Genomic DNA, 20,890 nt, shown 5'->3' on the forward strand with positions numbered 1-20,890 from the left:
CTGTCATGATACAGCATCCATTACCTTCTTTGCCTTTAAAGTTTTTCTCCATAATGTAGAGAAAATACCATCTGTCCAGTCATTTGTAGCAACATCAAGGGTACCGAACATCTGGGAAGCTGTGATTGCCTTTGGGTTCATTCTCATCTCTTTATGAGGAGCACCACAATCTGTCATTGCTTTCATCAAAATATGAATGCATTTTGTCTTTCCTGCACCAGTTGGACCTAGAGTCATCATACCTTAAAACAATATAAACATGGTTTAAAATGAAATGTCAGTGTGTCATGCTTCCATTTAATGGTTCATTGCATCAACGATCCTTGTTTTATTTTTATCAAAAGCCAATACAAAAGGATGTTTCTCACTCCACTTAATGTTGATTGAAACAGAATTTGAAACTATTATTTAAAGGCCTTTATAAATGTCTCTCTATTATGATAGGCAAGCCTATGTGGGTCTGCATCCTCCCTCAGGCAATTCTTTCCTTTTTTCTAATGGGATAACACAACTGCCTTTTGATGTTCTCATGCAACAACATTGACATGGATGGTGGCAAAAATATGCAGAAATTTCTAAATGTATCTAATGAGAATGAGTATCTTCAGTGATAGACAAAATCAAGTCCATCTTTCTGATGCAAAAGTATCAAAATAATGTACCTGTAGCCACCCATGCTGGCATTTAATAGATCTTTCTTTCATAAAACCTGTTAAGTGCAACCACACTTAGTTCATCAATGTATACATGTTATCAAAGGAAAATAAATTGTGTCTTCAACAATAAATTGAGCCTACTGTTGGTCTTTAGTTATGTTTTCATTCAATAGGCCCAGAATCTGCCCAAAATCAGATGGGACATTCAAATTGAAACTTCCAAAGTACTTTAAAGGACTTAGATAGCTCCTATTAGCCCTAAAGGCAACTGGACAACATATCCCTTAGTTGGTTTTGAAAACTTCTTCAACAAAAGTATGGAACAATCACAAACCCAAATAATTAAAATAATCGAGTGCCATTCAAATTGTGTGATGTTTCCTCTAAAACTAAAGGGTGCTGGATGTTCCCTGAAACAACCTGAGGACTCAGAAGATCACTACTCATGCCATATGTTACATATGGGGAAATCTAATACAAACTCTTCAATGTTAACCAAATGGCTTTCCTGCTGGTTTCAGTGATATTTCAACCAAAATTGTTATGCCAAACAGATTTCAAGATCCATGCACTGGATATGAGTGTGTGTGTGTGTGTGTGTGTGTGTGTGTGTGTGTGTGTGTGTGTGTGTGTGTGTGTTTGTGCGTGCGTTTATAAAAGCACTTCACGTGCACATACAGCCGTATTTCTCCTCATTATTTTAAATTCCATGGTGACCCCTCCATGAATTCAAGTTCATGAGAAGGACAAGTGGAAGTCAGGAAAGCTTTTTCCTTCAGTGCAGTAACTTTCGTTATATAAAGTCAAAAAAATTTTGGCTTGAGCATTCGACTGTTTGGACAATCGGAGCTGCATGATCTGGGAATAGTAGGAATGTGTGGAGAGCAGAGGCATCTAAACAGAATGTCATGGTGGATCCTGAAGAGTTTTGAGGAACTGTGAAGAGTTTTGAGGAACTGAGGAGCTGTAGTGTCTCACAGATCAAACAGCTTCTTTTAAAAAGAGACAGATTTAATCATAACTAAAAACATTAAAACTTCCATGGTTCCTATATAGAAATAACTGTTATGCAACACTGCATCCAGAAATCTGGATGTAAATTAGTAAGTCTGCACAGCACTAACCAGTTCTTCGATCTAACAAATGATCTGAATTAAAAGTTTAGGGATCTGACTTAAAAGGCCTTAAGGACTTGGACTCTGGTATGTGAATTAGTATTTCCTTTTATTTATTTCATTAGTTTATTCTTTTATTATGACAAGAAAGACTATTCTTTTATTATGACAAGAAAGGGAGAATAAGAAGGATGATATCTTTATAAATCTTTGCTTCTTTAGTTACATTTCCTTAATATTTTCCCTTTATTATACTAAAAAGTCATTAGTTAGAGGTTAAGGGTATGGGGGATATTTTAAAGTAGGGGTATTCTTTTTTTCCACTGAGCTATGAATTGCAAAATTGGATTTACTACTGTCTAGGATACCCTTCCTAAGACAGGATAAACTTGACTCAATGGCTTTTTCTGCACTGTAAAAATGTATTTTCATAGAATCAAAGAATGGTTGAAATTGGAAGGGACCTCCAGAGTCCATCTTGGCTAACTCCCCTGATCCCACAGGAGGAAAGCTTATTTCTCCTCAATATAAATGGCAAGAATCAATCACAAAGAAAACACTTGAAATTATATCGCATGCATGGTAGAATATATCAAAATAAAGGCCAGAGAAATTATTTTTGGTAGTCTTCTCAACATTATACTCTCACAGTAACATTAAACTTGAGCTTCATGACTGAACTCTGAATGGTTTTCAGAACACTGAATAAAATTGCTGTTTCTGGATTTGAATGAATATATTTTAACTTGCTCTATAGAAATTTCAATCACCAAAGGCCACACTCATACTTCCCATAAAAATGTAATATAACAAAGGATTGCACACCAAAAAAATGTCAGAACAGCTTCCTAAGGAAAATACCCATATAGGCTTAAACAATTATATCTGTTAAGTTTTTTTTTTTTTACATTTTTCATTACATTAATCTGCATTCAAGTGGCAGATAATGTAATGTAGCCTCAAATACAATGCAGTCTTAAAACCTCATTTGGCATGCTAACCATGTCGGACTCGTTGAGTTTCGTACAGCTGAATAAGTTTAAGTATCCATGGTGGATGATTAATAAGCCCTGCCTCTTCTGTCTGTTTTTGGATGGCTGATTGTAGTTCAGGATACCCAGATTTATCCAGAGTAATTCCAGGGAATAGGTCATTAATGAGACTCATAAATAAAGGTTCATCTTCATCCACCTGTCAAGGATAAAGTAGGGGGAAACACATTATTTATTTATGGAAATTATTATAGTTGTAAACAATTATCAATATAAGTTATTTAAAAGATGGCAGTGAAAATCTTACCTCTTCTAAAGCAAATATTATAATTATCCATCAGTTTTATGAAGCGAGTTTCATATAAGGAAATCATAAGTAGTAATTTCTACATTAAATACTTTAGGCTGATAAAAATGTCAGCAACTTAATACAGTTTTCTTCAATGTTTACACAGATATATTTCTTCATTTGTTACATAAATCAGCAAGATTTATTCCTATCATATTTTGCCTTAGAATTTTTATGATTTTTTCCTTTTCTAAATCATTGAAGCGTTGCTATAGGTTTGAACGCGTGCACCAACGCGCTGAAGAGATTAACATCAGAAACAGAGTCACTGGTTCCATCACAAAAAGTGATTCCCAAGGTAAATACACAGAGTCTAGACATGCTATAACCTTTTAATTACAGTAATGAAAAGAAAGATGAATACTTTAAATAGTATTACCAAAAGATGTTACACTATATGAGTAGGCATTAGCTGCTTCCAATTACCTCACTTAATGCAATTCTTATGATATTCTGAAAAGGCAACAGGCTCCCAAGAAATGTATAAATTGAAATTCTGGATTAAGAAAGATCTTTGGTGACATTATTAAGAGTGAATACAATGTATTCTTCCTTTCTGTCCTTAGGGTAAAAAGAATTAAAAACAAGAGGCAATTAGAGGACCAGGTAGATCCCCTAGGATCTCATGGTATTTCCGAAGATTTTTTCAGCTAAAGCTTATGATTTGTTTTCTTCTCTTTAAAAGACAAATTGTGCTCACACCGTAACTGCATTCTGATTCTCAACTCCCTTATAAATCATATTAAAACCTGCAAAATAATGTGTCTAACTGGTGAAGAAAAATAGCTTTACAAAGTGTATAATAAAGACCCTTAAAATGCAAACAAAATACTCTACTGGGCAAAGTCATCAGTGTAACAGTACCAGTTTGGAGAGGTTCATGTCCCGCAGAACTCTCATCACAACAGTTTTCTCCGGCTCTTGGGGATTAGATCTTTTCACTGCTCCAAGTGTTCTTAAAACAGACAGGATATTTCTAAGCCCAAAGTCATAGTGAACCTTGAAATAAAGCACAAACAAAATCGGAACTATAAAGATCAAATAGATCAAAACAAAAAACAAGAGAGGACTGAAAATTAAATTTGCTAAATAAATGAATGTTATGGAACTTCTCAATAATATTAAATTCACAGCTTTTCGTCTTTTCAAATATACTTCCAGTTTTGTGGTTATCAAATCCTGAAGATATTTTCTAGTGTGGTATAGCCATACCAGAAAGTGTACTTTCTGGTGATACAGAGCTCACTCTTATTTCCCAGGGTGACAAATTGGAACAATATACTGTGAAAATCCCTGAATTTTCAGCAAGAAATAACTTATTGATTAGGTTTGCAGATGATACCAAACTGGTGAACTAGATCACAACTAGAGTTCAAAATTACCAAGAGAAATTCAATACATTTTCTATGTGTGATGCAATTAAATAAAGGCATGTGCAAAATAGGAAAGATGGTAATAACCAACTGCACTAATAAAGAGTAACAACCCTTCTTCTTTGAGCTTAGAAACAAATCAGACGCACAAAGCTTTGCAGAAAAATATCTGACATTGGATTGATGTCACAAGCTCCCCAATGACTTATCTACAATTTTAGTGGGCAATAAAAGTACAAACATCCTTTTTAGGACAATTGAAAATACATTTCCATTGTAGTTGACATTTCTATACTGTGACCAAAAGGTGGATTCCACATTCGGAGATGAACCCTACAGAAGAGAAATTTGAAAAGGAACAAAACAAGAGATTCTTTGACTAGAAAACATATTGTTTCAGGGAAAAGTATTACAAAATCTACTGCAAAAAGTAGGAAGAGTGAATATGTAGGATGAGTGATGGTAAAAGTCTTCAACATGCAAAAGATACCAGCAAAGAGGAAGACAGGAGGAATAGAAAGGAAAAGAAATAATTTGCTTAACTACAGCAAGGGGGATTCAAGTTAACTTTTAGAGAAAACTGTGACCATAACAAAAATGAAACTTTGGATCACGTTGGTTGCCTGGGAAACTGCAACCTATCCATTAATAGAAAATGTTAAGAATATTGACAAACATTAAGAGCAAATTATTTAATTAATAATTATTTTTCCTCCAGAAAGGTAGATGGATGATTCCTCAAGGCTCTGCCCTGCCTCGTTTTCTATTATTCAATCAGGTGCTAAGTTGTTACCAGTTGAAAAATTTAGGTATGAATATACAGCCACTCACTGCTAGGAAATCTTATTTGCAGATGGAAACATTAACGCAAAAAGATTAACAGCCTAGTGCGATATTGATGAACTCAGACATCACCTGACTTCATCATCACTTAGTAAATGACATGTCCTAGTGAAATGCCCAGAATCATGACAAGGACTGATATATTGCTTTTCCTCCATGCTAGATGACCATCATTGACAGGCTGGAATCAGTTCAGCAAGTGATGACTATGAGAGAGGAAAGGAGGCAATGTCAAAATCTTCAACAGGGGAAATTGCAATCGTTTGCATAATGAAAAGATTCTTCACAATAAGAATGGCCAAACATAAAAGGTACCCAGAGAGGCTGAATATCTGCATCCTTGGAGATATTCAAAACTCAAAAAGGGCCTTATCAACCTGCTGTACTGTGCTAAGCAAGAAGTTGGACAAGGTGACCTCTTGAGGTCCCTTCCAACTTGCACAAGTCTGTGATTCTACAGAAGTGATGACTTTGTTAAATTTGAAGAAATACTTTCATACCTACCAGAAAATTTAAATAAGGTTAAATTACTTTTAAAGACAGAACTTCTGGTGCATTCCAACTGACCTACATGATGGGTGGTTCAAGGTGACCATCCTTTATTTACCTTAATCTGTTTTCTAGTTTTACAACTGCTTTGTTTTTCTGAGAATGACACAGAAGAGCTAGGATTTATTGACAAATGTGGATTATGAGTTATTTCTTTGCTACATCTTTTAACAGCAATCTTTAAAGACCATGCCTGAGCAAAATGGACTGCAGTGGTATAGCTGATACTCTTGAAAGAATGCATTCAACATATGAAATAAAACAGTCTCATTATTAGAAGAAGAGTTTGCTCCATGTAGAAAAGAAAAAAAAAAAAGGGACATCAGTGGTTTGCTCCATATGAAAGCACCTTAAAGAGATGATTCTCAAAAAGGGATTATCACCTCATTTGCTTTCAAGCTTTGTTAGGTTTTTCTTTTCAGTTTCTGTTTTTCCCTAAGCTGTATGAGGCATTGTGGAAGGAGGTTCTAGGGAAGAAATCCTGTAACAAAGCCAAGTAATTCACCTTTGGAACTCTGTCAGAATAACTCTTTCATAGGCTTGTGGACACCTTGGGCTTCCTACATTTGCTAAGGACAATTCTTTTACCTTACTGTTTGTTGTTTTTCTTTACTGAAGGAGACGACAGTCAGTCAGGGTGCCTTTGGCTACTTGTGAGTCAGAGCTCCTCTTTCTACAGAGTCTGCATTTGTGTGTATAAAATGTCTGGAGGACTTAATGTATTTCTTCTGGCACATTCCTTCTAGATTTTCTGTGGGGTAAGGTCAGCTGGTGAATGCTTGTTTGCTATATTTCCTTCTGTTGATATACTGCATTTGCTGAAAACAGGCAATGTTCTGCCATTTCCTATTGCACTCGTTCTTTATGTGACCCTGATCTTTCCAGTCAACTGCCTGATAAATCCAGCATTACTTAACTTGAAATTTCAAATTTACCATTAAAATTTTGAATAAATAAGTTCCACTAGGAAAGAAAGATTAATACAAATATAGAGTCACAGAATGGTTTGAGCTGGAAGTGATCCTAAAGATCATCTAGTTCCAACCCCCCTGCCATGGGCAGGGACACCTTCCATTAGACCAGGTTACTCAGAATCCCATCCAATTGGGCCTGGAAGACTTCCAGAGATGGGGAGTCCAGAAACTCACCAAGCAACCTGTTCCAGTGTCTCACTACCCTTTATAGTCAAGAGTTTCTTTCCAATGTCTAATTGAATATGCCTCTAAGAAAGACTGTCTGTACTTTATCATTTTAGTTTTCTGACTACCCAGAAGCAATTTATGTCCCACTGTACTCTTAGAAACATGTTCAGTTCATGAGACTCCCATATTTAATCTGATTAACTCATTAGATATCTCTCTCTGTATAATCACATATTGCATTAGATGCATTCCCCAACCTAGAACAAACTTCACAAGGAACTTCAGCAAGTGTTTCAAATTATTTCATTACTACTACAATAACAACATACATTCAAGTAAGGAAGTGGTGGACCCCACTGAGAAGCAGAAGATCCAGGCTGTGGTAGACAAGAGACATGTCAAGGATGGTGGAACAGTGTGGAAAGTGACCCTTCTCAAGTGCATGTGTACAGATAAGGACAGGTGAAGAGAACAGCGTTGTGGCAGAAGCTCTCACAGCAGAAGGAGGTGCTAATTTGAAGTGCCTGTTTGCCAAGGCACACAACATGACAACAAACCAGAAAAATTACAGCTCTGTGTGCAGGTACAGAGTTACAGTCAAACTAGGAAATGTGAGGGCATAGGAACAATGGATGGATACAGGTTCTTTAGGAAGGACAAGACAGGATGGAGAGATGGGAAATTGCCCTTAAAAGTGAAAGAGTGGGAACACTTTCCCTTAGGATGGCTAATGAGCCAGTTGAGGGAAGTTGTGGTAGAATTAGAGGGCTCAACAACATTGTGGCAGATGTCTGCTGTAAAGATCCTGATAAGGAAGAAGCTGATGAATCTTTCTTTTAACAGCTGGAATTAGCCTCATCTTTGCAAACCCGGATCCTCACTGGGGGATTGACACAGCCCAATATCTGCTGGAAGGGCAACACAGTGGGGCAGAGTAATTCCAAGAGATTTCAACATTGTCTCTGCTAACATCCTCACACACAAAATGGTAACTAGACAAGGTGGTCAGACATTTCCACAGCTTGACCAAAGAAGCTGTGAAGAGTTTATTTATCCTTGGAGATATTCAAAGCTCATCTAGACAAGGTGCTGAGCCACCTGCTCTAGCAGATCTCACTTTGAGAAGAGATACAGCACCTGTTCACCTCCAGAACTCCCAGAGAAAAAGATCTATTTTTCTCTGATTTTATGACTATATAGAATGGATTTAGACAAAAAACAGGACTGTCCAAAGGGCTGCTCAAGGCACAGGCAGGACAAACTAGCATAGTGCCATAGCCTTGAAGAAAGCCATGCTTCCTGGCTCATGCTACTGAGTACAGTGACCCATGATATGATACAAGATATAAATGGAAGAAAGATCACTATAGCAGACTTCTCTGATGGATACTGTAGAAATGTTAGGTGGTCCTAAAGAAATTATAAATATGCATGGAAGACTCTACCCCACAGACATCATGGCTTCCTTAGCAAGAACAATGGAATTTCAGTTATGAGAGAGAGACAAGCATGAGATGCAGACATAAAATTTTGATGTAGCTGAGTCTAAGGGCTGGGCCTATGTGCCCAACCAGAGCACTTGGTCATTAATCTTCATAAATATCAAGGACCTTCCTTGCTAAAATCAGCATATATGAGGCAGAGGACTGATCTGAGACAAAGGTGATTGAGCTACCTGCCTTAACAACAAAGCATTTGAATAATTGGCACAGGAGTTTTCCCAGTGGGAATCTCAGACAGTTTCACAGAGTCCTCCAGGTGGTTCCTACAATACCTAGGCCAACTGATAAGGCTTACTTATATGCTTCAGTATTTTGATTAACATGATAAATGGAGAATCTCCTTATGTCAGAGGTTCCAGAGGGCAATTTCTGCTGAAGAAATGACCAAACTACACCGAGAAACTCTACTCTATGCTCTCTGTGCAGATGCAGTAATGATTTTCTATAAAATATTGTACACCCTTAAGATAGTTAAAATAAGTTTTGTTAGGTTTTGTTTGGTTGTGTGCATTAAATTTTTAAGTACACTGTCCAAGGGTGAACCAGTTCCAGTATCTGTGACAACACAAAACAAGCAAAGCACTTTTGCAGAGGTAGAAGGTCAAATTTCTGGTGCCTGCTTATACACCTTTTTCACACTGAAGGAAAGAATCATGTCCTGGACAAAAAATGACCACACAAACTGAGGCAATAGGAAAACTTAGTTTTATAAAGGCCAGGCACTAATAAATATGTGGTACAGAACTAAAATTATAGTAGTCTAATATAGTAGTATATTATAGTATAGTAGTATATAGAAGTATAGTCAATTAGAGTGGGTTCATCACTATCCAACTAAAGCAGGCATTTGAGCCACAATTTATCAACTGTTCATATGATTTCTCATTGAGATTCTCTAATGGACAGGGCATTCAAAAGCCAGCACAGGACATTCAAAAGGAAATAATCAAATTTGTTTCTACTTTTAAACACCCCATCTCAAATGGAACAGCAGTATTCTCTTTCCAGTAGCACTCAGAAAGACAGAGCCTTGCAGGTGTTCTGTAGTTATTTACAATTCTTACACTGCCTCTGAAATAGACCTGGCCTTCACAAGTGAAGACATTGAAAAATGTGCCCTCTGCAAGTTCAGCACAGCAATATACACCGTTCCTCATAACTTCTCCAGTAACTGCACTCTGTTTAAGAATCACAAATCAAACTTCCCATTCTACTCAATTTACTGTGAAAAATAAAAACAACATGATCGTCTCAGACACTGTTTCTGGAACCTGAAAAATGTGTAGGCCCATGAGTGTAATAATAATTACAAATTCTATAAAAGTATATTATCTCCATATCCTTCCAGTGACAGCTTACAGTTGGACAAATATTTATTTTACCTGTTTAGATAACTGCTCTTCACAGAGTTTGTAGAGTGTATAGAATTTTTGACTGAGGATTTGGTTGTCTCGGAAACCAGCACTTGCCAGCTTGACTCGCATAATAATGCTACGGTCAGGCACCATCATGGCAACTGTACGAAACTGAATCTTCAGATTTTCAGGGAGCTCCTGTCGTCCTGCATAGCCAGGGTTCTGAAAATGCAATTTATAAATCCACACAATATATAATGATAGCAGGCTAGGAAGTTTTATCCTTCCTGGTAACCATTCAGCAAATGCAGGAGCACATGCATGATTACAAAGGATAACTTGAGCATGATGTACATGTCAGTGCACAGTTGCCTCAATAGTGCATTTCATGAAGTATGGAGTATCACACATTATTTGGAGATGTCCAAGACTAACAGATATAGACAGACAGCCACTTACAGATCTTGCTGCAGCTCTTTTTTAAATGGTTACTTCCTCAGAGTCTTGACAGTGTTGGAGGTTACTGTCCCCTGTGAGCATTCCCAGACCATTTCAGTGCAAAGCCAGTCAAGCAGTGCAAGCCATTACTGAGTATAATTTAAACAAATGGATCTGACCTTTCTCTGAAGATGTCTAAGTCATTCATATGAGTACTGCATGGCTCAGTTGTGACAACTGTAGTCACTAGCTGTGCAGTGATAACTTCTTTCATCTCTTTCAGCTCTTTCCTGTCTTCCACATGGCCTTTGTATGGCACTTATTTGCCCTCTTTTTCAAATTACAGTGATAACATTAACACTTTTTCAAAGGTAGGACCCCCTAAAATAAAGACAAAGGCTTCTATTTTGAGTGGGTATTTAGGTAGCTATGGAGGGAGAGATACAAAGGTGATTTTAAGGTATTCTTATACTTTCCTGCTGCTTTGCCTCCTACACTGCTAGAAGCAGTCCACAGGCACCAAAGATAAATCTTCAGGAGGCCAGTGAATCAGAGTGAGGGTGGTTTCCCTCATGCTGTCTTCCAGGATTGAGGTCAAAAACTTATTCACAGGTGGTAAAATAGTGACCAGGCCAGCTACAGTAGTTCTTGCAGTGGTTAATTCTGTTTTATTTTGACAGACTTTGACTAAAAATATGAGAGGGTTAAGTTTAATCTCCATCTGTCAAATATTCAACTAAAAAAGTCCTTAAAATACATAGTTAATGATAAATGCATACCTCAAGATCCAGTTAAAAATATGAACAAGAGAAAATTATATCATAATTATTTTACTAAATTATTGTTCAAGTTTCATTAACTATTTTCTAACAGACAGTGCCAATGTTTCAACAGGGAAATTTCAATAGGAAATGGAATAGAAAAGATTTTTCACAATGATCCCATTTACATGTATTTACAGACATACCATAGTGAGAAATATACCAAATTCTCTGTCCATGTCAACAACGTCACCATCAGTGAAAGTGAACTTAAGTTTCTTCTTTTTCTTACACTGAAGTACGATATATATCTGCTGAGCTGCCACTGATAAAACTGGGAGTTCAATGCGGTTAAATTCATCAAAGCAACCCCACGCACCCGACTGAGCTAAACCTGAGAAAAGCAAAAAGAGAAATATTCTCTTAAAATAGCAGATCAAACAAGAGTAATTTATATACAAAATAGAACATGTTCTATAGAACTTTGTGTAATGTGAGAAGAGCAGGGAACATGAACACAGAATAAAATGAGAAGTAAAAACTCAAAATAAGTTGGGCTGTGCATTAATGACACTCAGAAAAAGTATCACCCCTTGAAAGATACATAAACTTCTTTACAAAGAATCCTAGACTTCTACAGCAACCATTAGACAGAAAGCGTTAATTAATACTGTATATAGTAGCACAAACGTGCATATAGCATGGAAACTCATCTATGCAGGGGATGAAGTTGTCAAAGATGAGCTTGAGAAACACCTACCTAAATGAAAAGCACAAAACCAAATAGAGACCATTACATTTCTGACAGAGGCATTGTAGCATTTTATAACAATTAATTCATAGGTTAAAAATTACTGGAGATTAACATCTTACTGTTCAAGATAGAGGAAAGAATCTGATGTTACACTTAGAATTGTTACTTGGAACAGACCATGGTGTTCTGGATGGACAGTAGTACCCCACAAATATAATGAAATTAATGGCTTTTGGGAGAGTCAAGTATTCCTTCTTCTCTATCGTGCTAACAAGATTGAGATAGGAGCGTCTACGGTGACAGCCTTCCAGAGCAGTAGAGGGAAAGCTACATAATCCTCTGCTCTTTCACACCCCTTTCACAAGAGACAAAGGCTAGTAAGTCTATGCAGGAGCTTCATGGATGCCACCCCTCCCTTCCCAAAGAACACACTGGACAAGTATTTCCAATTGCCTGGGCCCATCCCTAGAACTGTTCTGAAGTGGAGTTTAATTCACTCCCCTGAGTGGTGGAGCTCAGCTTGGCTTAAGCAGTTTGAAGGCAGTACTAAATGCAGAAATAGGGCACATGTCCAAGAAAAGGCATTTGTGTTTGCAAGGCTGAATAACCATGCCCAGAGTTCCTCTGAACCCCATACTTTATATGGCAATGCCTATAGGACTGGTAAAATATATCTATGGGTGGTTTATGTGCAATGTCGATTCCTTAAGAGCTTTAGATAGTTCAAGAGAAAGTATTCAAAAATCAATAACAATACTATGAAGACATATTCTTTTACTTTGTCTTGTTTTCTTTTGATTTTTTTCCTTTCTCTTGCCTTTGCTCAGCCTGTTCTTCTCATAATATGCTACTTCTCTTCCCTCTACTTTTCCTTGTCTGATCTTCTCTTTCCCTTCAAGATGTTGCCCCAAGTGCCCTTAATGCCACTTTTATGTTTCTTTCCTGACATCCATTTTTTATGTTTTTTCATGCCCATTAACCAATTATTTTAATAATGTTGCATCAATTGGTCTTTTTTACCCATGCAATTTTGGAAGAAAAGAACTAGAGTTGAACCCGGTCAAAATCACTGGTAGTACAACCAAAATTGGCTTCTTAAGGCTTAATTCAGTCAGGGCAATACTGCAGATCTCCCATGAAAATTATCTCAATTCCTTCTGTAACCTTTCCCTAAACTGCTTCTAATTAATTTCTATGATATTATAAGGAAAAAAGATACTCCAAAGTAAAAGAATCTGAAGAGGATGAAAAGTTACATGAGCTTAATTAAAAAAAATTAAAAGCAAGTGGAATATATATAAATACCACAATGCCATACTGATACACAGATTGAAGTAATTCTATCAAAAGTTACCAAATTTAAAACATTAAATACCCAATCCTACCAATCCTACTGTCTTTGCCATTTGTTCCTTGACTTCACTGGTGTGGCACCAAGTCCTTTAACTGATGTTCCTCTCCTTTTGTGAGGAATATTTGGGTCCTGGATGCCCTCAACAGCCCTTCCTGAGGCTTCTATCCAGACTCTGTCTTCCAGTTCAGGAGTTCCATTGTAGCTCAGGCAGGTCAGAACTGTACTGTGTGCAGGGCTGTGCACAGTCCCACCTCCTCTTATCCTGAATTGCTGAATGAACTTCCTAGAGGAGCCCACAGCTCCACAGAGTTACCCCAATTCTGCCTCCTGCTGGTTCTGACTAAACTTCCCAGACAAATCCTGAATCCAGCTGGTCATTTCACATTATCTGTCACTGGACTGCTGATGGGAACAAGCTGCCAACAGCCTGCCCTGCTGTGGGATTGTGCCCTGCTGAGTGAAGCCCCTGCCTCTGTGCTGATCTCCCTGAGCTCCTGGTTCATTTTCCCTCATGGAGCTGCCCCATTCTTGCAGCTCCCTGAAACAAACTTATTGCAGAGATTTTTCAAACTCTTTTGTCACCTTTTTTAACATGTGCTATATGACTCCTAGGATCCATCCTACAAAGAAACCAAAAAAGTGATTTTTCCTGCCTTGTTTATTAAACATAAATATCTACTCTTCGGGATGAACAAGGAAAATCTCTAAAGCTGGATAGTTTTTAACTAAGAAACTTAGTTCTGTATAATATTGTCTCTTACACTTACTGTCTGTATCTTAGAGGTTTTTGAAAGTAATTTCTCTATAGAATGGTGAGGTTCAGTTCTGACCAAATAATGTTTTCTTTGGGAAAGGAAAAAAAAAATCACTTGTTCTGTAATGCCACCTGCTGCATGGAGTTAGGAAACCTCATTCTCAGACAAAGCCAATATCCCACAGCTTTGAATAAACTCAGTTCTTGTGAAATTATTTCATTCTGGTGGTATTGAAAAAGGAAAGAAAATACACATCTATGCTAAAAACACACACAAGCACAGGAACAGCAAGCAAACTCTCTGCTGCAAAACAGCTCAGAGACAATGTAATTTTGTCATATTGTGAATTAAATTCTGTCCCCATGCTGAACATATGATGGTTATCAAATACAGAAATGGAGTAAAAGCAGAAAATAAATGGCAGGACTAAAGAGATCTTTAATTGTATCTAAAGATATGGCAACACCCCTGCCCCAATCACTACAGACATCCTACAAACCAGGTTCTCAAACGATGAAAGATTTTCACAGAATAGCTATTAGCCCCCAGACTATAAAATGCATATCTGCAATGCAGAGCCATGTGTCCTTACATGTATTTTTCCACATTTTTCCCCAGATTTTACACAGGACTAGAGCTATAGTGATATAATTCAATGGAAATGTCACTGAAACAAAGCTCTGTCTAGCCAAAGCACAATCCAGAAGCAGCAAACTAAAAAGTAATCATTGATCCTAAAAGAATTTACAGAATGCCAGACTTGTGTATTCACCTTCTAAATTAAGATAAATATAAAATCTTGCATTAAATACCAAATCACAAAAAGTTACTTCAGGTAAGACTGGAATTGCTTGACTGTAACTATAGAAAAGAGAACCAAAGCAAACACAACTTTTATAGCCACCCACAGGAAACCACAGACAAAAGGTTTTCTTTTGTTGGTGGAAGGGTATCCACCAACACTTTTCAGGAACAGTGATCAAGTATTCCTGGTTCGCTATTCATGGCCAATTTCAACACTGAATTTGATATATGGGAAAACTTGAAAATTCATCTTTCCACTTGCATCCCTGGTACTGTCTCAGGTTACCTCTGGTCCAGTTCAGATGACAAGTTGTATCTGAATCTACATTTGGTTCAAATTTGACAAACAAAACTATCAAAGATCAAGTCCAGGCCTTGAACATATCAACTAAATCATCTGCCTATGAATTTCTTGAGTCACACAGAAAAACAAAGCAGATAGAAACAGGGAAACAGAAAGACCAAACCTCAGCTCTGACCACACCAGAAGAGCTTCAAATCATAATTTTATAGTATACAATATAAGTTATATTAGTTATCTTATCATTTTCTATATTTTTTTTTCTGAAGATGAAATGTCTTGTCTTTACAGAAGTCTGGAAACATGCCTGCAGACAGGACACCACCACCTCTCCCTGCCTCTTTTCTCCTCACTGGTAAACCTGCAAATATCTGATGACTTGACCCTCAGCACCAGATAAAGTGAAAAGCTTGGGTTGCAAACTCTGGTGATGAAGCACCAAACCTAGCACAGACATGGAATTCTGAAAAACTTCCCATTGTGAGCACTGAAATCTGCAGTGTGTTAATGAGAAGTTTCTTATCAGTCTGCGTGAAAGAGCTTCTACAGCTGAGAAGAAATATCCTTTTTTTCCATTGAAGACCTTATGTGCAGTAAAGAATCTTTATCTGAACTCACTTTGCCCTTTATATTAAATCAAAAAGAGCTCATTTCCTTCCCTAACTTCAATATATCCCCTCTTCAAGAAATTGCAGATATTTTAAAGACATAAAAAGGTGATTGCAAGCCAGGCCCTTGCAAGTAGTGACACTAAGCCCAAAACAACTGACTTTAAATGCCCCTTCACAAATGAAAGCATCAATGACTTATGTAAGAACAGAATCTTACTTTTACTGCCAGACACACAACAGCCATATGAATGCTGAAAAACCCACACTATTCAGGCTCTATTCAGCTGAATCTGTTACCTAATTCTCAGGCAAGTTCTCAGAGAAGCAAGCTATGATCCCACTTGCAAATTTACTGAAGTAAGCAGTCACAGGCATCATGGTTGCTTGAGCAGCAATTAGATGAGTTCTATAAATACTTTTTCCGAGCTCATATTGAACACCAGCATGCCATTAAGTGAGGCAGCCAGAGAAGGACACACTACACAGTATGACTTTGCTTCTGAAGCATATGATGACAATACTACATGGAAAATGGTCAGCTTGTAGAAAAACAAGAGAAAAAGAAAACTGAGCCCTAAAACTCAACTTGTGCTTTTAGACAGAATTTGTGTCCAGTTTTAATAAAAGAAAGCAACGACAAGCTGCACTACTGCCTCAATCTGAAATGGGAAAGGATAAGTTACCAAAGTGCTCAGGATAAGAAGACAGAAAAAAGCAAGGATACAAACCTAGGTGTCTGAACTGACATGAGTCACAAACAGTTTAATACAAAGAAGTGAAATCACCATGGACCCAGGAAAAGAGGTGCTTACAGAAAGAGATACAAATATTCTCACAAAAGGAGCAGAGCAGAAGACAACAGTTTGGTGACATCAAAGATGAACCCACTGCAAGGAGGAACAAAAGCTCACATTTCCCTTACAGACTGATGATTGCAGATACAGCAGAAACCCAGCAGATGACTGTGCTTGGCATTATGAGCATACTCAGATATCCCAGGCCTCTTCTGTCTAATACAATGAGCAAAATAAACCTGTGACACTAAAGGTCTGCACACATGATAAGAGATGTGCAAGTAAAACTTGGTCCAAATCTGTGGGAGTTACAAGAGGTGCTTTGAGAAACTTGCGACCTTACCTGAAGGTATTCACATGCATAGGCGGTTCAGTTTCTAGCTCAGAAATGTTCCTCTGCTTAAAAAATCATGGCCAGCTTCACTGGCTTCTTAATTGAAACTAAATATTATCCCCAGATCATATTTTAGCCTTAAGGAGATATCACAACAGTGAAAATTTTGTTTATGATGCCTTGTGTTATAGTTAAAAGCCCATCACTCACAGAAAATGGTGGTGTTCTGTGGTCTGTCAGTTGATATATAAACACAGCTATATACAACAAAACAGATCATTATAACAAAATTTGGAATCACTGATTACTGCTTACAAAACTAAATTCAAAATTTTGCTAATCATGAAGAGTTAGCAGAGTTTGACCACTGTGTCATTTTCCTGGTTTCTAGTTAAATAAGACACTGCAACACTTTGCATATTTCCCTGCCTTGCACAACGTCATTAAGCTTCACATTTGATTGTCTTGTTCGACACAAAAATAGCAAATAATAAATATAAATCCCATCCACATGGAAGGGGTAGGATAGAAGCATTAAAAAACACTCAAACAATAGAAAGGATTAAAAGGAAAAAAAGAAAATAAGACATAGATGGGAAACACCATTGAAGAATATTCAAACAAAAAAGTACTGGAAAACATGCAGGAAAAAAGAAAGGAAAAATCAAATAAAATCAAATATCATTTAAAGTTGATGAGTGTCTGGAAATAAGAGGAAACAGAGGTGAAAATGCTTTCCAAATCATTGCTAACTCATTACACTGAAGGGGCAAAAACTTACAACTCTAAAAAGAATAAATAAAAGGTATTTTCTTACCTTTATAGATACGACCAAGTCCTCTGTAGTCCATTTGGTCTGAACAATTGAAAACCACAACATACTTTCCCAGGCATTTGCCCATGTCTTTAGTTGTCTCTGTTTTCCCTGTCCCAGCAGGTCCTGCTGGTGCACCACCCATACTCATGCCCAGGGCCTGTGCCAGAGTGATGTAACACCTAAAGACAGGACAAACAGATCTGTGAATCTTTTCCTAACATTAATTACTTGAAGTCCATCAATGCAACCACAACAGACGGATTATCCAGAGCTGAGGAAGGGGGCAGAAATGTATTTCCATGTGGTGAGTCCTCAGTCACCCCCTTGCACACTGTGAAGCTGAGTTACCAGGACCAGCTTTGCTCCACCTCAAGAAAAGCACTCATCCAGCACAGTCACGACTGCAACAGCCCAGGAAATCCACAGTTCCGTTCTAAATGCTGAATACCAAAATACTGTAGCATTGTGATTTTCTCAAACTATCATACACCCTCCATTACAGCCTCATTTTCTCAGCACCCAGAGCCACTGGATTTCTGCCTTTTCCCCCTCCTTCCATGTTCCCAGAGTACTCATGATGGGCTCTCTGATCTGGCAGTAGGACGGCCCAGAGGCTGGAAGCACCTCCTGTCCTTGACATTTCCATAGCAGCATGCCAAACCACAGCACTGCTGCCAGTCATGTGAGATCTTTGAGCTCCAGGAGGGCAATGGATGAGAGGAGAGATTGCAACGGGCAATGGAGAAAGAGGAGGAATCTGAGTCCTATGACCATCTTCTTTTTCAGCCTCCATCCTGGGTTGAGATCCTCAGGTTTAAGTCTCAGCCTCCCCAGATGATGTGGAGGTTACTGAAGGGTGTAAGGAAGCCTGTTGTTCTAACCTCCAATGCTCCAAAATCACAGCAAACACATTTTAGCACTGTGAATCTCAATAGCTTTATGATATATGTGGGGAGATAAAATGGGCATTTGAAAAAATCCCAAATGATAGCACCTGGTATGACTTCTTAAGAAACCACAGAATACTCATGCTAATACAATAGCAGTAAGAATGATTTTTCACCTTATTACTCAGTGATCAGTTAAGAGGCCACAATTGAACACATAAAAAATAACATTCCTAACAATTCTGCTACTGAAAACAAAGTAAGGACAAACTGAATATACAGCACAAGTTCTATGCTGACCTTTCACTTCATTTTTGGTGTGTGCCATGACATGGGCTGGGTCTGATAGGATGTGTAGGAGCATTCAGTTTTAGTGCCATTATCTTAATGCAATGTACCACCAGCTGTGTGTATTTATCACATGCTTAAGGAATCTCGCTGAACATGAAATCATTAGCCAAACAGGACTTGGCTCCAAGCTGATTAATGGAACAAAGACACCATTACCTGAAAATTTTCAGAAGATCAGACAATTCCACGCAGCAGTATTATAAATATTAAAATGGAGAAAACCCACAACGGGAATAAAATCTGTTGTGTAACACTGCTTAGGAACATTAGTTTCCCATGCTAACATTAGGAAACATCTCTGCTTCAAATACCCTTTCAATGTGTGATAGTGGGTAGATTCCAATCCCTGCAGCTTTGTTTGGCTCTTCCAGGTATGTCCAAAGAGAGATATGCCTGCACTTTCTGTTGATTATTATAGTTTAAACTCATTTAAAAGGCTTGTTTTATTCAATCACATCATCTTGTGCTCATTTTCAATCTTGTGTGACATGGCATCTTGTAGAATCATAATATATCCTCTGTCCAGTTCCAGTCCAGCTCCTGGCTCTGCACAGGACAAACCCAAAAACCACACCACGTGCCCGAAAGCTTCATCCAAACACCTTTGAACTCTGGCAGGCTTGGTGCCATAACCACTTCCCTGGCTGCATTTTAATTCAGTGAACAAATTTTGAATGAAAACATTTTCTTGATACTGCGTCTCCTGGTGGGTAAAAATATTTTCAGTGTGTTAGTGCTGTCATTGCCACTAATCAACTACATGTGTACTGCTGGAAACAAACTTCTATCTAACACAGGAACAGTAGGGTGCATAACATAGAATGTGGGAGATGTGTGCTACTTATTAAAAGCCAGGTATCCACATGCAGAGGTCTGGCTATCTTAAATAGCTCACAGGGAATAATTTTTGTTCAGAAATAGGCAAAAAATCTGAGTTTTCATTAATAAATAAAATCTAGTAGCATAAAGAATGCAAAGACAATTCCAACATTAACTCAACATGGGGCTTTGAGCAAAGTGGTCTAGTGGAAAATGTCCCAGTCCAAGGCAAGGGGGTTGGAACTAGATGATCTTTAAAGCCCCTTCCAATCCAAACCATTCTATAATTCTATAAATGACTGAATAGGCAAAGTATTCAGTCTTAGACATTTGTATCCACATACAAAAGAACAAGCTCTGGCATAGCAAATACATCTGCCTCTGGCCTAGCTGAAGCACCAATCAAGCTCTATAGGAAAATAGGCATTTAATGAAGTTTATACTGTGCTGTATAACTAACATCCCAGCAACAAATACTTCTCCTTGTGATTGCCCTCAGAGTTTTTCTGTATTTGTATTCCTGCAGTTCTCCATAGGCTTTACTTAAAACCATACTGGCACTAGTTATGCAATGCCATGTCCTGAGTTACTGCTTTTTCCTACAGGTTGACTTCAAATTAATCACTTGCTGTAATTCCAAATTCTCATGCAACTACTTGCTCATTGAAAGCAGCAATATATTGGTGTTTAGACTGACTGTGTTTAGGCTGGTGAAATGTACGGGGTTCAGGCATATTTATCTTGAGAACAAGTAAATTTTTTAATGCCCATCACAGCTCGTATAGCTCAAGCAAACACTCAAATTCAACCTGCTTTCAATAGCTGAATATATAAGCACTGGCCTCTACTGTTCACCAGTGATATTGCAGCATTGTAGAGCAACCTAAGTAATTCTGACTCATTAAAAGAATTAAGTCAAAGGAAATATTAATAAATCTTAGCTCCAATACTATGCATTTCATTCCTTTTACAAATACCTGTCAGTTAAGGGAGTTATAACAAGCCTGTCTGTACAGCCTAAGTATTCATTGCAGTAGGTGAACTCCACATCAGTGATTTTGATAATGCATTTATCCAAGTCTTCAAGAAAATAAAATCGAGACTGTTTTTGCCATTCAAAATCAGATGGAGATTTAATGTTCATACGGACCTATTATGGAAAAGAAAAATCATTAATACAGAAATGAATCAGTAACAAATTAATCTTAAATTCCACACAGAAAAAAAAAAGTCT

General features: G+C 37.7%; 1 protein-coding gene across 1 annotated transcript in view; it reads right to left on the bottom strand.

Annotated features, from left to right (window-relative positions):
• LOC134422457 (dynein axonemal heavy chain 5-like) overlaps positions 1-20,890 on the bottom strand; it is a 150,367-nt gene that overhangs the window by 83,424 nt on the left and 46,053 nt on the right. The window contains exons 40-46 of the mRNA XM_063164536.1: positions 20,634-20,806; positions 17,600-17,778; positions 11,282-11,469; positions 9,904-10,098; positions 3,977-4,111; positions 2,773-2,962; positions 25-242 (exon numbers count right to left, since the gene is read on the bottom strand). Of these exons, the coding sequence (XP_063020606.1) occupies positions 25-242; positions 2,773-2,962; positions 3,977-4,111; positions 9,904-10,098; positions 11,282-11,469; positions 17,600-17,778; positions 20,634-20,806 (1,278 nt within the window). The remainder of the gene's footprint in view (positions 1-24; positions 243-2,772; positions 2,963-3,976; positions 4,112-9,903; positions 10,099-11,281; positions 11,470-17,599; positions 17,779-20,633; positions 20,807-20,890) is intronic.

This window comes from Melospiza melodia, chromosome 1 (assembly GCF_035770615.1).
Source record: "Melospiza melodia melodia isolate bMelMel2 chromosome 1, bMelMel2.pri, whole genome shotgun sequence".
NCBI lineage: Eukaryota > Metazoa > Chordata > Aves > Passeriformes > Passerellidae > Melospiza > Melospiza melodia.